The 24,216-nt window shown below is 41.1% G+C and overlaps 1 protein-coding gene across 4 annotated transcripts in view; it reads right to left on the bottom strand.

The window, feature by feature from the left end:
- Positions 1-24,216, bottom strand: part of Pparg (peroxisome proliferator activated receptor gamma) — a 140,331-nt gene that overhangs the window by 52,475 nt on the left and 63,640 nt on the right. The window contains exon 1 of one of the 4 annotated variants that reach the window (XM_015495033.2): positions 21,460-21,740. The exons of 2 other annotated variants lie outside the window; for them this stretch is intronic. In XM_015495033.2, coding sequence (XP_015350519.1) covers positions 21,460-21,541 — 82 coding nt within the window. In that variant the 5' untranslated portion in view covers positions 21,542-21,740. Of the gene's footprint in view, positions 1-21,443; positions 21,741-24,216 lie in introns of those variants that run through there. One more of the 4 variants, XM_048787130.1, reaches the window with a different exon arrangement.

Raw genomic sequence — 24,216 nt, 5'->3', positions numbered from 1 at the left:
CTGGCCTCAAACGTGTGATCCTTCTGCCTCAGACTCCTGAGCTGCTAGGAATACAGGCACGTGCTACCGTGTCCAGCCAGAATGCCGTATTATTGTTCTCTACTGTCCTGGGCACATCGGAAAAGTGGATCTCCATAATAAATGACCATGTCTTAGCTTGGCGTTCAAGGCCCCCCTACACCACCCTAACGTACCTTTTCTCTCTTATATTCCTCTGCTTATCCCAGACAGGTAAAGCCTAGCATGCTGTCTTTGCTATTTTCTTCTTGTTTGTTTTATTTTTATTGATTGATTGATCTGTGGTGCTGGGGATCAAACCCCGCGCTTCGTGTGTGAGGGGCAAGCACTCTAATCATTGAGACACATGCCCAGCCCCCACCTTGCTATTGGCCCAGGTTCAAGATGCCCTTCTCCTGTCTGTTCACGCAGGATCCCTTCCCCTCATCTCTGCAGACCGCAATCCTACCTGTCTTGCAAAGCCCAGGTCAAGTGCTAATTCCTCCATGAATCAATCCTCCAACTTAAAAATACTCTCCATTCTCTGTCTTGCCCCAGCATTTTCTCGCTCCTTTAACTCTGACCTGATGACTGACTTGGATTCGTATCTCCACCTGGACACGGCCCGTCTGGAGCAAAGCACAGCAGCTTCTTACTCAGCTTTCCCTCCCGTCCTTAGTTGGTGGTTGTTACTAAATGCCTGCCAACGGGATGATTCCATCTTATAGAGAGGAGCAGAGTGGGTTTCCGTTTTGCTGTGACATAAAGATTCCTTCTTAGTGGTTTAGTTGTGCAAGATGAAGCTCTCCCCCCCAAAAAAAAAGTCAGTCTCCAATATTATAAATAAAATACAATATAATCCCCCCCACCCTTTGCTTATCAAAAGAGGAGAATCAGGATCCTATAAGGTTTTCTTTTTCTTTCTCTTTTTGTGGTGCTGGGGACCAACCCAGGGCCTTGCACAGACAGGCTAGGCAAGCACTCTCCCCCCGAGCTTCACCCCCAGCTCATGTTTTCTCATTTTTTTCTAAGAAGAAAGGACAAAATAAGAAACGAAACCAAACCAAAGCCTGCCTCTCGGTCTCTAGGAAAACATTCTGCCCCAGTGCTTCTTCTCCTTTCCCCCTTTCCTTTATCCGGGACACCTTGACCTAAGCAATAGTGCTCCACGGGCCGCAGTGACGGGAGGCAGGGCAGTTTTCCTGGATGTTTTATTTTTATTTTGACTTAGAAATGGGCCCAGGAAACCTGCTTCTTATTTTGTGTCTAGAAAACATAAGTTTCTGTCGCTGCCAAGCTGTAAGTGGAGGAGGCGTTTTTTGGTGACTCTGTGCAGCCACCCAGGAAAGAACACAGGACCCAGATATCTGCAGGAACAGCGGCCCTTCTCAGGAACCAGCGAGAGTCTTAGCTTTCCAGCTGGGTGACTCGGGTCGTACTACCTCGAGGTGCCTCCATCAATTTCACCCCCTCTGGTGGATTTCAAGCAGGCCAGAGTCTTGGGGCCGTCCTCGTGGGCAAGGACATGAATTTCTGACCATTTCTGCTTGACCTTCAAACTTGGCTTTCGACTCAGTCGTGGTCAGTGGGCCGTCTTGCCACGCTGACCCCGGAGCGCAATGGATTTCAAACGAAAATAGGATGGATTTCGTGCAAGAATAAAGTCACTTCTGGAATCTGACAGGCAGCACCGTTTGGGAGAGTGGCAGTGGGTCAGAAGAGGTGCTATGGTACAAACTGAGCACCGGAACTGTGGGGCTTATCTCTGGGGTTTTATGTGGTCCCTTGTGAAGAGGAAAGAAAGACTATTAGAATAGGGTGGGAAAATGATCAGAATAGCTGGGGAGTGGCCCCGGGTGTCATTCGATGGTAGACACTCTCCTGACACATGTGAGGCTCTGGGACCAATCCCCAGAGCATGCTCACACACACACACACACACGCATGCCACGCACACGCACATGTAGCTGCAGAAATGTTCCATCTCCTTTAATATTTGCATTAGTTAATATTAACAGAACTCTAAATCTTTGCTAAAGATTGTGCCAAAATACTGTATTTGAATTGTCTCATTTGATCCTCGTAACAGCCGTATGAATCAGCTACCCTTAGAATTCTAACTAAAAGAAAAGGAAACTCGGGTTGGGGAGCTGGCTCTGGGGCAGAGCACTTGCTGAGCACACGTGAGGCCCTGGGTTTGATCCCCAGCACTGCAAAAAGGAAAGAAAAGGAGAAGAAAGGAAAGGACAAGGGGGGGAGGGAAAGGAAGGAAGGAATATGAGAGAGAGAGAGAGAGAGAGAGAGAGAGAGAGAGGAGGAGAACTAAGGCACAGACACCAAGCAGTTAGTTGGGCACTGATGGTAAAAGCTCAATATCTACACTTAACCTTGTACAGTAAATAATATTGATGAAAAAAAAACACATCCCTTCCTGATCTTCCAGTTCTACATTAAAAACAATTGGTTTTATTAAACTGTCACTCAAGACCTGTGCTGGGCCAAGACCTGTGTGATCTAAATAGTAACTCAGAGGGCTGGGGATGTGGCTCAAGCGGTAGCGCGCTCGCCTGGCATGCGTGCGGCCCGGGTTCGATCCTCAGCACCACATACAAACAAAGATGTTGTGTCCACCAAAAACTAAAAAAATAAATATTAAAAATTAAAAAAAAAAGAGTAACTCAGAAACGTGCTTAGCTGGGCACTGAGACTGTGTGGTGGGGAAAAAACCTTTCATAGAATCTCAAAAACTTGGTAGCCTTGTTAGAAATGACCTTCACAAGACACCGAATGACTGGTTTTCAATCTCTTCTTGTTTGCTTCAGTGACATGTCATGGTACTCGTGAATAAATATGGTTCCAACTGATCTATCCAGCCAGTCCCTCCTTATTGACGAGTGTAAATCATTTTGCAGTATAAATGGATCTGGGGATTATCTAATTCCTGTCCCATCATGATAGCCAACATCCAGAGACAGAAATCCTCCTGAAATATTAGAAAAGACCTTTTTGAGATGATCTAACTTCCTCATTTGATAGAGGAAAGAAAACCAGGACAGAAGGAGAGGCTAAGAATGCGACTTTTCTGTCTCTGGCCCAGCACGACAGGATGAGGTAGTTACTGTATCTAAATATGTCGAAAAAGGCACTTCGAAGCTCTGCCAATTTTCATACATCCAGATCTGTTTGGCCTTAATTAGTTGATATGTGTGAATGACATCAAATTTTAAAACTCTTATGCAAGAAACCCTTTACCAGATGGCAGATTATAACCGAAGAAAACGCAGAAGAAACAGGGTCTGACACAGAATTGGTTCCTTAACAAAAATAATACACTCTGAATTAAGCCAAAGGTTTAAGGAACGGTCTTAAGTAGTCTAATAAAGCAAGTGTCATGTTGGGCCAAGTTTTTACACAAGAAATACAATACGCCTATCATCTTTGCTTTACTTACTCCAGGTTGTTCTTCAACTGTGACGAAGGAAGGAGCCAATATCATGTCGCATGCCCTGGGTTCCAATGATGCCCTAGAGGTTGACCCTTTAGTGAGCTCACTGTGCCTCACTATCCCCATCTGTAAAATAGCAGCATTGCCTGTCTCCTACAGCTGTTAGGAGCACTAACGGAGACAACAGATGGAAGGCAACTAGCCCAGGTTCAGACACTTAGTAAGTTCTCAATAAACAGTGGTGGTGGTGATTGTAGGATATACTAGTAGCCAGAGTCCTATCGTCATACAAAAGGTGGGCTAAAAGCCTCCAACGCCACCATAGGGGACAGGAAGAGGAAGAAACACCAGCAAAGTCCTATTGTTCCAACAGGACCGCGCCTAAAACAGATGTCCTGTTTTAAAGATCTCTGGAAAAGGAGAGCCCCAGGCTTCTCCGTGTTACTCACTGGAGGGCTTAACTGCTCTTCTGTCCCCAGGACAGTCTCATCTGGCCTTGCCCCAGCCGTGTCATATGTATGCTAAAGAGGCTCTTTAAAAAATAATGAAAAAGAAAAAAAAATGGGTAGCAGTCAAATTCAGGAAAGGCTAGATCAAGCCAGGTGAAGTAGGTGAAGTAAGACTCAGACTGCCTTTACCATTTCGCCAGAGATAGGTGAAAGGTGTAATATTGGCCGCCTGCTTTCCTTTAACTTTAGAATGAATAAGGCCAAGGATTCATAATGGTCTCAACAATAAAACACAAGATGATGCCAAGAGGAATTACTGTGGACTAACACCCTTTCTAGAAAAATTACAGTAAAAATTTCCGGGTGGCAGGGAGACCCATATAAAGGCTCGAGAACCAGAATAGCAATGAACATCTCAACAGTCACTCTGAAAGCTAGCAAATCAACAGGACAATGCTTTACAAAGTAGAGAAGAAAATAATTTCCAATTTACAGATTTCTGGGCAGGGTACCAGGGATTGAACCCAGGGGTGCTCTACCATTGAGCTACCTCCCCAGCTCCCCTCCTTTAAAAAGATGATTCATAATACTTATACATAACACTAGGATTCATTCTGACAAAATTATAGATGCATGGAATATCATTTGCTCTGATGAAGACCCCAATCTTTCTTATTTTTTTTTTTATTTTGAGAGAGGGTCTTTCTTGCTAAACTGCTAATTCTGCCTCGAATTTGTGATCCTCCCCCCTCAGCCTCCTGGAGTTCCTGGGATTACAGGTGGGTGCCACTGTGCCCTGCCCAGTTTAGAACTGCAAACCATCAACGAGTATGAGAGTAGAATAAAGGCATTTTCAGAAACATGAGGTCTCTTGTGTACTCTTTCACACACAGGAAGCAAAGGCTCAAAACACAGAGGTGACAGGAAGTCCAGGACTGTACATGTACAGTAGCCTCGAAAGGAGGAGGAGGAAGCAGAATGTCTTGTGGGATGACCCAAGAAATGACCATCCCATTCCTCATAAAACCGTCCACTTTTAAGAGTTGTTATTATTCCGTCAGGGTTCAAGATGAACTTGGTGATCGTATAAAGACAAGAAAAGACAGCAGGGCATGGTGGCACATGCCTATACCCCCAGGGACTCGAGAGGCTGAGGCAGGAGGATTGCAAGTTCAAACCCAGCCTTAGCAATTAAGTGAGTCCCTGAGCAACTTAGTGACATCCAGTCTTTAAATAAAAAGTTAAAAGGGCTGGGGATGTGGCTCAGTGGTGAAGCACCCTGGGGTTCAATCCCTGGTACCAAGAAAAAAAAATTAACTCCAGAAAAACAAATAGCTATATAAGACAGAAAACAGAACTCTGGTACTACTTGGCCCAACTGCAAGTCCTCTTTGTAAACACAGACAACTGACCCAACACAAAATTACAAGTAGCGACAGAGTGAAGCTACTTGTAAGGGTATAGGAGGAGTGTGTGTCTGGGGAAAGGGACCGTGATGATAGAGGACTAAATTCTTATCTTCTACGGCAGGAAGTTAATGGGCCATGAGTACAGTTTACAAAATATCAAATACAAGCATGCTATTCTAAAGAAATAGAGGCGAAGGTCTGAAATCCTTGCCTCCGAGGAGTGGACACTGGTTGTGGCACTGAGAATCACAGTTTTTCCTCCTGGTACTGGGGATGGAACCCTGGGGTGCTCTACCACTGGGCTACATCCCCAGCCCTTTTTATTTTACCTTTTGAGACTGGGTCTTGCTAAGTTGCTGAGACTGGCCTCAAATTTGGGATTCTCCTGCCTCAGCCTCCTCAGTTGCTGGAATTATAGGCATGTGCCACCGCACCAGGTTGAGGATCACAAATTTTTAAAAAAATTTTATTTATTTTATTTTTTGGTAAGCAGGTTCAAACCCAGGGGTGCTTAACCACTGAGCTAAATCCCCATTCCTTTTTATTTTTGATTTTGAGACAGGGCCTCACTAAGTTGCTCAGAGCCTCACTAAGTTGCTGAGGCTAGTCTCCAAGTTGAGATCCTCCTGTCTCAGCCTCCTGAGCTGCTGAGATTACAGGCATGTACCACTCTGCTCAGCTGAAGATTGCGATTATTTATCAAGGGTTTTATATTATTTGATTCTGAAAGATCATACACAGGCTGGGGATATGTCTCAGTGGTTGGACCCTTGCCTGGCATGTATGAGGCCCTGGGTTTCATCCCCAGCACCACAACAAAACAAAACAAAACAAAAAAACTACATGTAAGTATTACTTTGATAAAAAGTAAAAATTAAGCTAAATATCTTAAAAAAATCCTTTTGGAGCTGGGAATTGAACCCCAGGCCTCAGGCATGTGTGTATATCATATGTATTACTTATTACTCTACTGCTGAGCTAAATTCTATCAATCCCCTATTCTATAAATTCACTCCATATCCTTCAACGATATTGTGAGTTTTTCTGTTTAGTAAAGGAGAAAAAAGGCTCTGAATCCCATTAGCAGAAGTATAATTTAATAATAGTAGCTAACAATTTTTAAGCGCTAATTATATGACTGGCATTGTACCTTATATCTGTCCTACATGTGATTTTATACATATGATATATATAAAGTATAATTTACAAATAAAACAGTCATGGGGGTTATGTACAATTTTTTTTTTAAATTTTCTTTTAGATGTAGATGGACACAATAACTTTATTTTATTTATTTTTAGATGGTGCTGAGGCTTGAACCCAGGACCTCACACATGCTAGGCAAGTGCTTTACCACTGAGCCACAACCCCAGCCCGAAAATTATTTTTTAATCACTTAATAGGATTAAAAAATAAGACATAAAGAGTTAAATGATTTGCCCAATGTTACATAGTTAATTTGTATTAATGCTGAGACTTGAATTTTGTTGTGGTTTCTCTGAATAAAGAACTCCTTATTTTGGATACAATGAATTAAGAAAAGCTTTACAAATGAATTCTTTGGTGTGTCAATTGTTTCTTTAATATAATACATTTCATTCTGCTGCCTAGTTAGACTATATTAAAACCAAATTCAGTGTTCTGCTGTTAGATTTCCCACTGATAGGTTTGACAGAGACTGCAACATACCAGTATGTATCTCTACCTGCACATTTCTTTATAATAAACCAGAATATCTCACAGCAAATCTTCAAATTCAGATCTACAAAGTCTTAGAGAAGGTCTGGGCTTATCATTAGCCTTAGAGAAGATTCTGCTCATTTATGATCTTTAGAAGTTCATTTTTTCTTGCATGGGTCACATCTTGCTTAGAAAAGTTGCCTAAGCCAGTCCTGAGGTATTGGGTGAGGAAAAATGATAGGAAAACACTCTCATTCATATTAACCATCTCCTTTGCTTCTTTAGCTAGATAGTCACATCCTCTTCTCATTGTGGTCAAACCAGCTCAAACATAGTTCTTTTGTTAGGACTACCTTCACGTGTTTCTAAAGGGAGATGTTATTAAGGATCTAATCAGGACTAAGGCTAACTGTTGAACAGTTACTCTGGTTGAGTGGAAATTCCTACTTTGCCAAGTACACAGTGGCTGCAAGTGAAGAATGGTACTCGTTCCGAAATGAAAGAGGAGAGACATCACTACAGATCCCACAGACATTCAAAGGATAATGGGCTGGGGCTGTAGCTCAGTGGGAAAACACAAGTTTAGCATGAAACTCTGGGTTCAATCCTCAACACCAAGCAAACAAACAAAAAGGATAATAATGAAACATTATGAACAACTCTATATCCACAAATTCAGTAACTAGATGAAATGGATCCATTCCTTGAAAGACACAATCTGTCAGAACTCATACAAGAAACAGAGAATCTGAATAACCTTATATCTACTAAAGAAATTGAACCTGCCGGGTGCAGGTGGCACACACCTATAATCCCAGTAACTGGGGAGGCTGATACACAAGGATCACAAGATCAAGGCCATCCTGGGCAACTTAGTGAGACCCTGTCTCAAAATAAAAAATAAAAAGGACTGGGGATGTAGTTCAGTGGGAATGTACCCCTGGGTTTGCTCCCCAGTTTAAGAAAGAAAGAAAGAAAGAAAGAAAGAAAGAAAGAAAGAAAGAAAGAAAGAAAGAAAGAAAGAAATTGAACTAGTAATAATAATCTCCCCAAACAGAAGGCACCTGGCAAGATGCATTCATTGATCAATTCTATCAAACACTGAAGGAAGAAATTATACCAATTCTGTATAATCTCTTTCAGAAAATGGAGGCAGAAGGAATAGCTGATAACTCATTCCATGAAGTCAGCATTATCCTAATACCAAAATAAGACAAATACATTACAAAAAAAAAAACCCTTCAAAACCATAAACCAAACTCTCAAGAAGATAGATACAAAAATCCTCAATAAAATATTAGCAAATGGAACCCAATAATGTATAAGAAGAATACTACCATGACCAAGTGAGATTTATCCCAGGAAGGCAAGGATGGTTCAACATTCAAATGTCAATTAATGTAATGCATCCTATCATTAGGCTGAAAAAGAAAAAGTGCATGATCCTATTAACAGATTTCAAAAAAGAATCTGACAAAACCCAACACCCATGCACGATAAAAATTCTCAGCAAACTAGAATACACACAAAAAAACTTGTAGTTAAACATCATACTTAGGGTTACGAACTCAAGCCTTCCTGCTAAGACCAGGAACGAGGCAGGGATAGCCCTTCTCACTACTTGTTTTCAACATGGTGCTGGGAGTTCTAGCTAATATAATAAGATCAGAAAAGGAAATAAAAGGTACATAGATTGGGAGGAAGAAATAAAAAAATCTTTGTTTGCAAATGACCTGATCAGCTATATAGTAAATCTGAAAGAATCAATAGCAATGAAAAACTCTGCTGAAACTAATAAGAAATTATAGGAAGCCTGCGAGATACGAAGTTAATATACAAAAGTCAACCCAGGTGTGGTGGCATGTGGCTGTTGTCCCAGCTACTTGAGAGGCTGAGGCAGAAGGATTGTTTGAGCTTACAAGGTTGAGACCCCATCTCAAAAAAAAAAAAATTGCTTTTTTTTTATATGCCAGCAATGAACAAGTAAAATTTGAAATTAAAAACATTTTACCATTTATATTAGATCCCCCAAAAGGAAATACTTAGATGCAAGTCTAAAGAAATGTATAAAATATATATGAGGAAAATTATAAAACTGATGAAAGATATCAAAAAACTTTTAAAAATGGAGATATTCCATGTTCATGAATAGGAAGACTTAATATTACCAAGATATCAGTTACTGTTGACTTGATCTATAGATTCACCACAATCCTAATCAAACTCTCAGCAAATTATACTGTGGGTATCAATTACTTGGTTCTAAAGTTTATATGGAGAAGTAAAAGACCCAGAGGAGCCAACTCCATATTGAAGGAGAAAAATGAAGAGGACCTACACTCTCCACCTTTAAGACTCATTATAAAGCTACGGCCATCAAGATAGGGTTGTATTCCAACAGAACAGACAGAAAGGTCAGAGGAACAGAAGGAGAGCCTGGAAATAGACACGTTCAAGGGCAGTCAACTGAACTTTGCCAAGGAGCAAGGGCAATACAAGAAATAGAAGGTAGTCTTTCCAATAAAAGATGCTGGAGCAAGTGGATATGAACATACAGAAATGGTTGATATCCACATATTCCCTTCATAAAAGTCAACTCAAAATTGAACACAGATCTAAATGTAAAATGTAAAACCATAAGGTTCATCAAAGGTGACATGGGGAAACCTAGATGGCCTTGGGTATGGTGATGATTTTTTTAGATATAACATGAGTCATGGAAGATATAATTGATAAGCTAAACTTATTAAAATGAAAACTTTTTTTGGCACAAAGTAATGTCAAGAGAATGAGGACCCAAGCCACAAAATGCAAGAAAAAATGTGAACCCACCCCCCTATCTGTGAAAGGACTGCTGTCCAAAATATATAAAGAACTCTTAAAACTTGACAAGGAAATGAACAACCTGATTAGAAAATGGACCAAAGATCTGAACAGACAACACACCTAAGAAGATAAAATCTTCAACATCACCTGTCATTAGGGAGTTGCAAATGAATGAGACACTACTGCACACTTATCAGAATGCCCCCAAACCCCAAACACTGACAGTACCAAATGCTGACAAGGGTACAGAGCAGTAGGTGCTCTCATTTATTGCTGGGGGGAATGCAAGATGGGCCAGACACTTTGAGGGACAGTTTGGTGATTTCTCACAAAACCAGACATTTTCCTACCCCATAAACCATCAACTGCACTCCTTGGTATTTACCCAAATGAACAGAAATACAAAAATGATTGCTAAAACCTAGAAGCAACCAAGACAGCCTTCAGTAGATGAATGGATAAACATCCAGATGATGAAATATTTAGTCCCGGGAGAAAGGAGCTATCAAGTCACAAAAAGACGTGGAGGAAAGTTACATGCATGTTACCAAGTGAAAGAAGCCAATCTGAAACCGGTACAGACTGCAAGGTTCCAACTAGGTGACATTCTGGATAAGGTGTAACTCTGGAGGCAGGAAAAGCATCCATGGTTCCCAGGGGTTAAGGGGAGGAGCACAAAGGATCTTGAGGGCAGAGAACGGATTCTGTGTGCTACTGTAAGGTTCGATACCTGTTCACACCTTTTGTTCAAACCCATAGAATGCCCATGGCCTAGAGTGAACCCCAAGGTCAGCTATGAACTCTGGGTGATCAAGATGTGTCCCTGTTGTTGATTCACCAATAGAAACAAACGTTCCACTCTGATGGGGGCTGCTGACCTTGCGTGGTGAGGGGTGGGAAGCCTACTGGAATGAGAAGGGGCAAGAGGAATGGAAATAAAATGACAAAAGCCATACTGAAGGACAATTGGTCGCGGCTCAGAAAGGAGGGAGCCCCTGGAGGTCTACCAGATCCTTCTCTTCTCTGCCCACCTCTCAACCACTGCAAAGGACACCCCACAGCCCAGAGAGGGCTAGGTGGCTCTCAATAGCACTTGACCGGTGAAGCTCCGACAGCAGACAGCAGCTTGGGATCATCTGGAGGGGAAAGCCGCTCCCGTTCCTCAGAGCTGTTCAGTCTGAGAACCAATTATGTGACACACTGTGCTCTTTTGGTTTTCGATGCACTGTGCCAAGCGCCCTTCATGTGAAGACAATGGTCTCCAGCCAAACAGACAACTCAGAACCCAAGTGCCAAAACAGATGCAGCCAGACCACGAATAGTTCTGGGCTGACTGGCAGATTGTCTCTAGCTATTCTCTTAAAATACATTATAATGGGATACTTAAAGTATCCACAGTAAGCATTTGTTCATATTTTTAGTCTTCCTCCTGGGCTATTATAACATCACCGGAAACATCCTATATGAAAATGTTTGATGTCATTCAACATCCACTCATGGTTTTATTTTTATTATTTATTTATTTATTTTTGGTGCCAGGGATTGAATCCAGAGGTGTTTAACCACTGAGACACACCCCCAGTCCTTTTTTTTTAAAATTTTTTTTCTTTAGTTGTTGATGGACTTTATTGTCTTTATTTTTATGTGGTGCTGAGGATCAAACCCAGCACCTCATGCATGCTAGGTGAGCATGCTACCACTGAGCCACAATCCCAGCACCCACCCCGAGTCCTTTTTATATTTTGAGACAGGGTCTCGCTAAGTTGCTTAGGGTCCCTTGCTAAGTTGCTGAGGCTATTTGCAATCCTCCTGCCTCAGCCTCCAGAGTCCTTGAGATTACAGGCATGCACCACCATGCCCAGCTCAATCATAATTTTAGAAAGATCTCTTATGTAGGAAGGAAAAGGAACTTCATCAGGCTGATACAAAATGTCCATGAAAAAATAAAACTAACAAGGGCTGGGGTTGTAGCTCAGTGGTGGAGCGCTTGCCTCGCACGTTCGAGACCCTGGGTTCGATCCTCAGCACCACATAAAAATAAATAAGTGAAATAAAGGTATTGTGTCCAACTACAACTAAAAAATAAATATTAAAAAAATAATAAAACCAACCAACAAAATACCCGAAAGTGGCCATCATCATAGCTAGTAGTGAAATACTTAAAATTTTCATCCTGAGGTCAGGAATGAGATAAGGGTAGCAGCTATCACTACTTCTCTTCAATCATGAATGGGAGATGTTGTTCGATGCAGTAAGAGAAGAAACACACAAGGATTGGAAAAAGTGTAAAACTAACATTACTTCTGGATGACATGAATAGGTTTCTAAAAATCGACAAAACCCCACTATGGCTGACAAGAGAATTTAGCAAAGTTGCTAGGTAAAAGGGCAATATCCAAGAACCATTTCTATTTCTAAAAGTCAGCAACAAACATAAGACAAAACTTTAAAAATGTTTTCTTATTTTCACAATAGCATCAGAAACATCAAAAAACTAGGGAAAAATCTATCAGAACATATGTAAAATCTCTATGCTAAAAACTCAAAAATATTATTGAAAAAAAATGAAAGAATATCTAAATACATGAAAGGATATTTCATGCTTGTGGGTGGGGAGACTGTCACTCTCTATATATTTATCTACAGGTTAAGAACAATTGCAATCAAAATCACAGCACTTTTGTGCAGAAACTGACATGCTCAGTCCACAATTTATGTGGAAATTCCAAGGGCCAAGTAGAGCAAAGGGAATCTTGAAGAGGACCCATGACACTGGAGAACTCCTACTTCCAGATAGCCAAAGCAATTATAAAGCTACAATAATTCACACAATATGTTGATTGATACAAAGATACAAAAATAGATAGTGGAAGAGAAGCAAGTCCAAAACCAATCGCACACAGAATAAGGTCATCTCATTTATGACGAAAATTTCACTGCTGGCAAAGGATGATTTTTCTTTAAATTTAGATCAACCGGATAACCATGTGGAAAAGAACAAATCTCTCTACTCTCCATGATACACACAAACCGATTCCATGTGGACTGTAGATTCTAAATGTGAAATTTAAAACACGAAAGTGATCAAGCTAAAAGCAAAGCTGGGTGTGGCGCCTGCCCTGTAATCCTAGTTGAGGCAGGAAGCTGAGGCAGGGGGATTGCAGGGTGGAGGCCAGCCTTGGCAACTTAGTGAGGCTTTGTCTCCAAATACCACCCAAATGCCCCCATGAACAGCACAGCAGATGAAATATGTATTGTGATAAAACCAACTCAAGGAATCACCACGTAGTAAAGAGAATCAAGTACGTTTATCCTGTAAATGGGATGGATCTCACAAATGCTGAATGAACGACAGAATCCAGACACAAAAGGGGTCAACAACATAGGATTTGATTCTTACATAAAATTCAAAAACAGGCAAAACTAATCTATGGATTAGAAATCAGAATACCCAGAGGGCTGCTGGAGAACTGATATTGTTCTGTTTCTTTAGGTGTTAATTGCACAGGTATGTTTTCTTGTGAAAACACTTTAGGCACTTTCCTCTATGTGTGTCACATTTCAGTTTAAAAAAAAAAAAAAGATAAATAAGGGAGAATGTTCTATCGGGATCTCAGAATTCCAGGGCATTTGTTTAACTATTGTTCAATTTGGAGGTTGTTAAACAGTATTAAAATTAGTCTGGACATATCATCTCTCTTTTTCTAACTGGTTTCCTTTCACAATAAAGGCTCAATACATATCCAATCAGGGTTCTCCAATCAATAGTTACAGGGTAGGCAGAAATGCAAAGACAGTATATTAGTTGCAAGGAACTAATAAGCAGTAAAAGTTACATTTTGCTTTGGAGCTGATTATCTTTTGCCATATGGAAGGCCAATTCTGTTTTTTGTTTACTTCTCTGTTTTTGATACTGACCTACATTCCCAGCCCTTTTTTAATTTTTATTTTTGAGACAGGGTCTTGGCTAAGCTGTTGAAGGCCTCGGTACATTGTTGAGGCTGGCTTCAAGCTTGTGATCCTCCTGCCTCGGCCTCCTGAGTTGCTGATATTATGGGGTGTGCCACAGCTCCAGGACCAATTTTGTTTTCCAAGTTCACATATCTATTAACGATGGAAGAAATTTTTTTCCCAAATACTAATGCCAATATTAGGAGTTGCATGTTTGAGAAGTTAATATTCTTGGCTCAGTTGTCTTTTGAGTTATTTCATTTAAAATAAATAAAGTCAATGGGTGAAATCCATTCAAGCTATCAATTTCATGCTCATTATTTAACTTTTCTTTATATCTACAATCTATTTTATGAGCCTCGATTCTCAGAAGAGTTATCATCATCTTTCCCTACGGCATTTCTCGTCCCAAAACCTTTCCTTGTTTTAGTTGTCTTTGGCATTTTTCTTTCTTGGTATCTTAAGCGCAGTAAATGTTCAATCAGTAAGATAAACCTAAAACATCTCAAACCAAGATAACCAATTACCTAACCCGATGTGTTTCCCAGGCCTCTCAAGAAATGCATTGTAATGGAGTCCTTGACCTTGAGCAGCTTACAAAGGTGAAAGATGTGGTAGAGACAACAAGTTCTCTACAAAGAGAAGGGGGAGACTAACATGTTCTGAAATAATCAGAGCTAACTTTTGGATGGGGTTGGGTTTTGAATTATGTCAGGATTCGCTTTATTATCCAAAGACCAAGGAAAAAATATTTATCCCTGTCACCCAGCATGCCCCTTATATCACTGTCATTGCTGAAGAAATATTAATGAAATGTATATAACATCAAAGTTCAGGTTTTACATAGGACATGTACTTGACAATGAGACTGTTTCTCCTTGGGTTAACTGCTTCTATCCTGGGTGACTGTAGCTTGAGATGAGGTTTTACCAATGGTAAAGGGATTTCTTTGTAAATGGTAAAGATTTCTATGTGAATCTGGCCATACTTTGGGCTCTTAATTGCATCATGTCTTAAACCACTAAAAAACCTTGCAAAGAACCTATATAGTAAGTCTGTGATTTTAATTACTACCCTAAAGGCAGACCTTCAAGTTAAGTGTAATATCCAATGATGTTATATTAAAGTATTATATTAGTACAAAGCAAAATAATAACAGTAAAATCAGAATATTTTATTTTGTCCCCAAGAAGTGGCTTAGTAAAACAGAAGTAAGGGGGACCACAGCGTCGACTTGGCTGGATTAGCGGAAGGACAGTAGGAACCCTGTTTTGTTACGTAGTTTTGTCCTTGGCTCTCTGCCAAAACCGGTCATTGAAATTTGGTTTCTTTCTTCTGGAACTGAGATTAACAATGTGCATCTATCAGATAACATCTAAATATTCTGAAAAAATTGCTAATAAAAAGATGGCAAGAGAGTAAGCAACAATATGTGAATAACATTCAGTTAATGACATTCAAACTAATGGAAGAACATTCTACCAATAACTTAATCATAGAGAATTCAAAACATATCTGTACCTGGCTCGTTGTGTACACAGCATTGTTGGTTTGTTTATATTGACATTGGTTTTAGAATAATATTCAACACACACTATACTTCTGTTTTTATTTCCAGCCCCTGACCTCAGGAGCTTGCTGTGGTACAGGAGGAGACCATCTTGGTAATAATGAGTTAACAAGGACTTATTAGAGACCTATTCTGTGTTAGGAAATGAGACTCTGCCCCAGTGACTATATAATTTGGCTAAAAAAAAAAATGTATGAAACAGAAGATAAGAGCAACTGTCTCTTAATTCAGGGTTCAACTGTGTGACAGAGGTCACCAAGGCAAGAGGATTTTATTCTCCCATTTAGTAAGTGTTAATGAGCACGCTGTTCACCCGGCAGTTGTCCCTGGCAGCTGGAAGGTCTCTGTGGATGAACAAACTAGACAAGACCTCTGCTTCCCTGGGGTTAATGTCCCAGTGGGATGAGGCAGACCATCAACAATAAACCCAACCAACCCACCAACGACGAGGTATCCTAGACCAGGACGGATGCTTTCGAGCTGGGATCTTGGAGAGCAGACAGGGGAAGGGCAGTGGGGAGGATGGAGCAGTCAACCAATGGGTCAAGGTAGTTGTCAATGGAGGGTAAGACACGGCAAGACTGGGGGAAATCAGTCAAGAGGGTGTCAGAGGAAGCGGGTCTCGGACAGGAACAAGGGCTGGAGTAGAGGCATCGAGGCAGGTTCACCTTGGGATGATGGAGGACTAGCTAAGAGGCTGATGCAGCTGCAGCAGAATAAAGAGGAGCTGGGGGTGGGGGGGACAGAAGAGGAGAGGGGGATCAGAGAGGTTGTCTAGGGAGGGACAGGGGACAGGGCAGATTTCTTATGTATAAAATGGGGAGCCACTACAGGGTTTGGAGTGGAGTGACAGATCTGACTCTTTAACATGAACCCTCTGGATGACAGGTGTTGGGAGACAAGGGCAGACGTAGAAAAACCTGTCAGGGGACTGGCGTCCAGGCAAGAGGCGGTGGCTTGGATCAGGCTGGTGGCCGCCAAGGAGGTAGAAGAGACAGAATAGTCACATTATCAGTTCAGAGGAGATGAGAACAACGAATAACAATGCATTCAGAGCAGGTGTGTGTGTGTGTGTGTGTGTGTGTGTATGTGTGTGTGTGTGTGTGCAGGGGCGGGGGTAGAGGTTTACTTAAACCTGACCTTGAATGACAGGGAGGATTTGAAAAGATGGAGGAATCAGGAGAGGCATTTTAGGACGCAGTGTACTTAGAGGCAAGGATAAGAATGGCTTGTTCTGGGGACAAAGAGATTAGCCCGAACAGAGCAGGGCAGGCCAGTCCCCGAGGTTTGGTGGGAAATAAAGTAAAATACAGAAGGTGGGGGTCAAGTTATGAAGGAGAGAGCCACAAAAACCAGGCGAAAGTGTCTAGACGTCACAATGTTTACTATGAGGCCTGGTAAATCGTAGGTGCTCAATAAATATTAGAAGACTGATAAAGAGAGGTTTTATAGCACTGCTTATCTGCTCATCTGGATTGGACAGCAGAGTGTGTCTCATTTGGAAGGTGGAGGGGAGGAGGGCTAATTCACACGTGGATAATTGACAGCTGACTGTTTCAAATCTCCTTCATCATGTTAACCACCAGGTGCCATTCACCACTTGTGGGAACCTCAATCTCGTGTTGGCAATCTCTTGCTCCAATAAAAATTTCATGGGTCTAAAACGCCGTGTGCTCCAATAGCCATGTAATCATAAATCTGAGGTTATAAGTGCTGGATTGCCACTACCATCAGTTACAGGTGTAATTTAGGTGTCTCTAAATTAGTGACAGGTGCAAAACAGCATTTGCAGAAGAAAAATAAAAAGGAGAGAAACAGAAAAAAATGTAACGTTGTTGAAGTTTATAGAAACTTAGTTCTGTTCAAATGAGTCCAATTCATTATCACATACATTTTCACCAACCCGAGGAGATGGATATGGGGCACTGACTGGACAACACCAGCGTGCATTTGAAGTGTGTCCACAGGAAGCTACAGGAGCAGCTTTGGGACAGTTCTGTTGCTCTAAGACAGTGAAGAAATTCACTTTGTTCATATTTTGTCAGATCCAAGGAATATGTGCCTAAGGAAGAACCAGGGTGAGGTGTGAATTTCCCCTGGGGTGATTTCTCCGGGTTGAAGATGAAATTGAGAATGCTCACAAAAACAGCATCTGTCACACCATCTCTATTAGAGCTATAAAAATCATTTTCATTTAAAGACTCATGTTTTACAGCGCAATTAACACTTTAAATGGATGACTATTGCCCAGGACTTTCCAAGGCCAGGTTGTGTGATAAGGTCTAAAAAATAATCCTGTGTTATCTTGTATTCGTCTGACGTAACTGCCATTTCTTTCAACTGTTTCTTATACTACAATTCATAATTTTGGGAGAAAGTATTAGAGAAATGACAGTTTTTTTTTTTAAAAAAAAAACAGGGAGGAGATTCTTAGTCTAGAAATCTACTGAGTCCTGAAGTTCAAGAAAGAACTTGAATTTAAATCAATAAATAGATGATAAAATTACAGGCACACTAAGAAAAAAAAAGTTAATATGGGCAAGAGTAAAATGATTTTTTTAAAAACCTTGATTTTTTTTTCTTTTGTGGTTTTGGAGACGGAACCCTGAGCCTTGTGGACGCTGGGCGAGTCCTCTACCACTGAGCTGCAATCCCAGTCCTCTGACGGGTCATTTCAGGGGAGATTATGAAATTCAGAGCTTAAATCTTTCCTGGACTGCCTCTTCACCGTATAGAGACGATTAAAACTCAAGACAGTTTTCCCACATGTCTGAGAAGAAAACATGCAATCGTTGCTCTCACTTAAGCCCCTAGAATGATTTCAACCTTTGGCAAGTCAATTTCTTCAGAGACAAATGTTAATGGCAGTGGGGGAGGCCATTTCTCCATCTTAAAACAAATCAGGGCTGGGAGGGTAGCTCAGTGGTGGAGCGTTTGCCTTGGCACGCCGACTCATTTTGGTTTGATGAGGACAGCTCTGTTTTTCCATATTCTGTGAAAGGCTTTAAATTTATTTGATTCTCCAGAGCGATTAATGCGACTACAATGAAACTCCATATAGGACGTGAGATCTGCTTTTGCAAATATTCTATTGCTCAGTCCTCACGATAATCCTGTCGTTTCTGTTAAAACATGTGGACACAGAGGGGCCAGAGAGGACAAAGGACTTGGTCACATTCAAGCAGCTTGTCAGTGTCCCAAATGGGATTGGTCCTTACATTTCCAAGTACAGCATGGGTCCCTCTGAACTTCTGAAAAGAGGCACATTTGGGTCCACTGTCTAGATTTTCTGAGTCGCCTGGAGTCATGCAGACACAGTTTAAGTATCCTTCAATAAAAACGGCGTGCAATCAATCACTCGCTCCTATCTCGGGAGAGAGACTCGTTTCGAAGGATTGACGATTGCAGCATTTATCATGTCTCTGAGGCATATTTGCATTGCTCAATTCCCTCCAAAGGACAAGTGTGTCATCATCTCTCGATGCTCTGGTGCAACAGCTTAAAATGATAGAATTCACACAGGACCAGGTCTGGCACTGGAAGTGGGAGGCACAGTGAGCCTGAGCTTGTGGAAGCTTCCCTTGGATCTTGGCAATTTCTTCTGGTGGAAATGGTTTCGGAGCCAGCGTGGGGTTACTTGGGGTTGCACGCAGAGCTCTTGGTGAACAAAGAAAGGGGAGTAACCTAAAGGGGCCGCAGGAAGAAGGGGGCCTTGGAAAAGTTGTGGCAGTCCCCTCTGAGCGTCGTGGAGATCTTAATTCTTGTGGATAGGACCAATATAACTGGACCTCTGGGTCATTCACAGTAAAAGTGTCACTTCTCCGTCAGTAGCAGTTCCCAGCGCCCCGAAACCCACAATTCCTTTTGCTCCACGGCGAGGAAGAAGGAGCTCCTAACTCCACCGAAGCCAAATCCACAAGCTTCATGCACGGTGACCTCAGATAACCGATGATCCTATACCCGATTTATTTTCAAGTTTATCTGCTTGTTTTGGCAGGAGCAGGATATTTGGTGATCATTCAGAAAACGCAACAGAAGTAACAAATGTAGGATCTCGAAATTTTAACAGAAAAAATACTTCTGAATAAGTGGTAGTCAGAAGCCACGTAAGACAAGAATTAAATGGCTGATGTAAAATGTTTTATCCTGCTAATAATTCTATTTTGTTTTGTTTTGAAGGGAAGTGGAGGGTGTCTTTGCTGTGTTTCTCAGGCTGTTCTCAAACTCTTGGGCTCAAGGGATCCTTCCACCTCACCCTTCTGAGTAGCTGGGACCTCTGGTGCACTCCACAGTGCCCGACAAATAATTCTGCACCATGTTGATTACGAAGAAAAGTGCTGGATTTTTTTTTAACTTTTTAAAATTGTTTTTTAAAATTTATTTATTTATTTGTTTGTTTATTTATATGTGGTGCTGAGGATCCAACCCAGTGCCTCACACATGCTAGGCAAGTGCTCTACCACTGAGCCACACCCCAACCCCATGGGCCACAACTGGATTATTCTTTTGGAGGGATTTGAGACTCAAAGAATATTATGCTCAGGGCATTAAAAACAGAGATTAGCACAGAATGAAAACTAGCTGGAATCACATAATCACCCCTTGCCACAAACAGGACTTGCGCCCCCGGTTAAGCTAAAATATTTATTGCACTGCATTCTAAACATATTCTTCCCAAAGAGACAAAACTATCAAATTTTGACTCAGAACTGTTACTTCACAACACATCCAGGACATTCTGCCCTGAGGCAGGCTAAAATGAATAACTAAAGGAAGATAGCAATAATTTTTATGGCTTACAGAAAAATAGAAGAAGGCTTTTTAATAGAATGTCATGGAACTAAAATCCTATTTAAGAGCCTCAGATGACAGAAATGAATCAAATGAGTGAGTGAGAAGGAGGCACAGTCACTGGTAGAGCACGAGGGGCCCCGAGTTCTGGCTCCAATACCACACACACACACACACACACACACACACACACAAACTCATAATAAAATAAAATACTACTTCAGGAGACTTTTTTCCCCTCAATTCTTAAAACGTTCCATTTTTTTTTTAAAAAAATTGTGATCCCTATGGTTCAGGCTTCTAGAAAAATCACAAGATTAAGAAGCCATCCATGTCGATCATGAAGTGACTTTCATTTGAATGCTTCAGCACTTATACTGTAAAACATGAATCCCCCTAGTTAGTACCGTCTGTTTTCACATGCGCTCTATGAGAAGAGAAAGAGGGAACAAATAGAAATACAGAAATAAACACGAAACAATGCAAAACAGAACAAACTGTCCTGAGAAACTCCAGTAGAAGGAGCTAGACAAATGAAGAACTTAACCTTTAGCAAGAGCCAAGAAAGAAAGGTTGAAAAACTACGTTTCTGTTTGAATTGGACAAATCTGAATAGAAGTCACAGTTAATCATTGACTTGGCATGCATTTAACCTGTTAGGGACCTCATTTTCTTGACGTGTAAAATGAGATGCTTAAGAGAAGACCTTCTTTGAGGTACCCACTATCTTTTTTTTTTTTTTTTTCCTCCAATACATTTGCCACCAGGCTAGGAAGCATCCTAAGAAATCTAAAGCAGAATAGAACTTGTTCCTACATTCCGGGAGCTTGCAATCTTTATCTTTAGGGGAGATAAAAACATACACACAGATACCTAGATTTCAAAGTCGAACTGAGAAATGATGAGAGGGATAAAAATGCCCCGAGAGGGATCAAAAACTGCTGTTAGATGCATCTGAAGTCCAAGATCAAAAGGGCAAAGAGTGACCCTTTCAGTATTCTAATAAGCCAAGAAGGAAACGCATGTAAATTCAGGAAATAAAAATGAATAGGGTTGTTTTGGGGTATAAATACACCTTTAATACTTAAAATCCAGGAAATAAGAGCCCCACACAAATATAAAATGCAGACTAGGCTAGGAGTTTGTGTGGAGGCTTGGAATCCATTCATAAGTGAACCCTACAGTAGCAAACTCCGCATTAAAACATCGGAGAATACACATGAAAGGATCAGAATAAGGATAAAGTGGAAAACAGACAATCTGCACAATTTTGTCCTTACGCAAGTGCCCAAAGCAAGTGTCCAAAGCATCCCCAGCCACCGCACCTGGAATCGCCTTTACCTTGTGAGGTGCTTGCGGACAGTGAACCGGTGAAGGAATCGCCCTCTGGGTCAACAGGAGGATCTCCCAGAGTTTCACCCATAACCGTGTGGAATGGGGATGAGCCGTCATTCACACTGACGTTTTGTCTGTTTCTTGCAAGAGATCAATCCATTAAAGGGAAAAGGCTTGTGATGGTAGAAGTATGTGAATACCACCAATGAGTCAAGACGTTAGTTTCTGAATATTTGGGAGAGGTGGGAATAAACACAGAAAGGACCGGCTGGCACCGTCCTGTGAGAGGGCCAGCTGTGACAGAATGTTGTGTCATAATGTTTTCTGCTTTGGCAAGACTTGGTACATTACAAGGAAAACATTGCCACACTGTCTCGCCAGTGACCCACACATTCTGTGTCTTGAGAGGGGCAGGAACACTTGGAATTATCAGAGCGGAGATCATTTCAGGATTTGATCGATTTTTTAAAATTTCAATAAATGGGTTGGGGCTGGGGATCCGCGGTAGAGCGCTTGCCTAGCACGTGCGAGGCGCTGGGTTCGATCCTCAGCACCACGTAAAAATAAATAAATAAAACAAAGGCATGTGTCCAACAACAACTATAAAAAATATCTAAAAAAATTGCAATAAAACGCACATCTATCGCTTCTTAGTGGAAAACTTCAAAATCTCTGGGTTATGAAATAGCAGACAAACATATTTGGGTAAAGTTTCTTTTAGGTGTTCATCCTTGGTTGAATCTCAATTATCTGAAGAATATTTTGGATCTCAAGTGTGTGTGTGTGTGTGTGTGTGTGTGTGTGTGTGTGTGTGTGTGTGTGAGGGTGTATTCCTCCCCTCTACCCCAAATGACAATAGCTTCAGATATGCTTTCGGAATTTTTTTTTTTTTTTGGTAATAGGGATTGAACTCAAGGATCCTAAACCACCAAGCCACATCCTTTTTTTTTTTTTTTAATTTAGAGACAGGGTCTCACTAAATTGCCTAGGGCCTCACTAAATTGCTGAGACTGGCCTTGAACTTGCCATCTTCCTAACTCAGCCTCCTGAGTTGCTAGGATTATAGACGTGTGCCACCACACCCGGCTCATATTTTAAATTCTGCTACCAGCATGCTACCCCAAAGTTACATGTCTAAGGTATTTAGTTGACTGTTTTACAAAATCCAATGTGACAGCAACTACTACCCAAATTCTATGAAAACTATAAACGGCCGAGAGACGGAGGGCCTGATATGGTTTTGATTTTCTATGTTAGGGTTTGCTTTTTTAAAAAAGTTAAAGTTTATCCAGCTATAGCCACTTCAGTCATGTTTCAACGGTTGATGGTTCAATGATAAATGCTATGTCATAATGAAAAAACTAGATTCCTTCTGAAAAGAATAATGCATTACCAGAAGAAAAAAAAAAAAAAAAGACTGGCCCTGTTAAGTTGGCGAGGAATTGTGGTCAGTTTTGTAATCAGGAAAAAGCTGGCTTCTTGCTCAAGGCCTTTGCCCTTTTTGGCGAGGATAAACATTCACCGTGCCAAACTGCTAATGTGGGAGCAGGTCTTGTCATAGAGACGGCCTAGTGGAACTGCAGTGAGCTGTGGGTGTTAAAAGGTGCCCCCACAGAGGGCAGTGTATCTGATGGCAATAATTCTCTGAATTACACTCATCCTGATATTCCCCAAGTGGAATAACCATATATCTGGTTAATCTATGTTGAGTAACTACTTACTCTTCAAGGGGACTAGTGTAAGTTTCCCTGTCAATCATGGAGCAATAGCTCGATGGGAAAACGCTTACTGGGTCTGAAGAGCACACAATGAAGTAGAGAGTTGGGCAATTACATCATTATTTTAAGCCCCCAAAGCCCTGAACTAATGTAATTCAAGTTAAAGCAAGTTTCTTGACAGTCCAAATGATGGGGGTAATTATCACTCTGGAGGATTAGTTTTTATCTACATTGACTTTGAATCCTCCATAAGAGTTTCTCCTTCCCTCCCCATGTTTGGAAATTTACTTATATGCCAAATTAATCCAGACACGAGGCCGTCTTTCTTACAGATGTGATATAATCCAAGGTTCTTGGTGGAATTTGAGACAGACCAAAAATCATTTACAAAGGCCAAGAATACACTTCTTTCTAATAGAACAGAACAAAAATTGAAGTCCCACTCTGCCTATAGATACTACCATTCAATGTCCCAGGATGTATTTGAGACTAAAGAGCAAATGGCAGCCTTATTTCCTATGAAGTGGCAATATCTCACTTCATTCCCTAATGTCACCTCATTTCTGCCTTCATATTCCAGACTCTTTAACTTTTTTTTTTTATACTAGGAATTGAACCCAGGGTGCTCTACTACTGAGGTATATCCCTAGTCCTTTTTTTAAAATTTGGAGACAGGGTTTTGCTAAGTTGCTGAGGCTTGCCTCGAATTTTCGATCCTCCTTCCTCAGCCTCCCGAGTTGCTGAGATTATGGGTGGCAGGCACCACCACACCCGGCTCTTCAACTTTTTAAAAGTGATTAGGGCTAGGAGTATAGTTCAGTGGTAGAGTGTGGGGTTAGCATGCATGAGGCTGTGAGTTCAGTCCCCAGCACCAAAAAAAGAAAAAAAAAAAAAGGAAGAGTTTTATTAAAATATTCTGAAGATCGTGTTGGGTATGGAGGATCACAATATTGGCAGAAGGATCCCATTAGAGAGCGAATGTTAATAAAATGAGAAATGAGAAAAGTATATTCTCCAAGTTAAACAGCCAAATGGGGATATATCC

The sequence above is a fragment of the Marmota marmota genome, unplaced genomic scaffold, assembly GCF_001458135.2.
Source record: "Marmota marmota marmota unplaced genomic scaffold, marMar, whole genome shotgun sequence".
In the NCBI taxonomy this organism is placed as follows: domain Eukaryota; kingdom Metazoa; phylum Chordata; class Mammalia; order Rodentia; family Sciuridae; genus Marmota; species Marmota marmota.
This window is presented reverse-complemented; position numbering and strand designations above follow the sequence as displayed.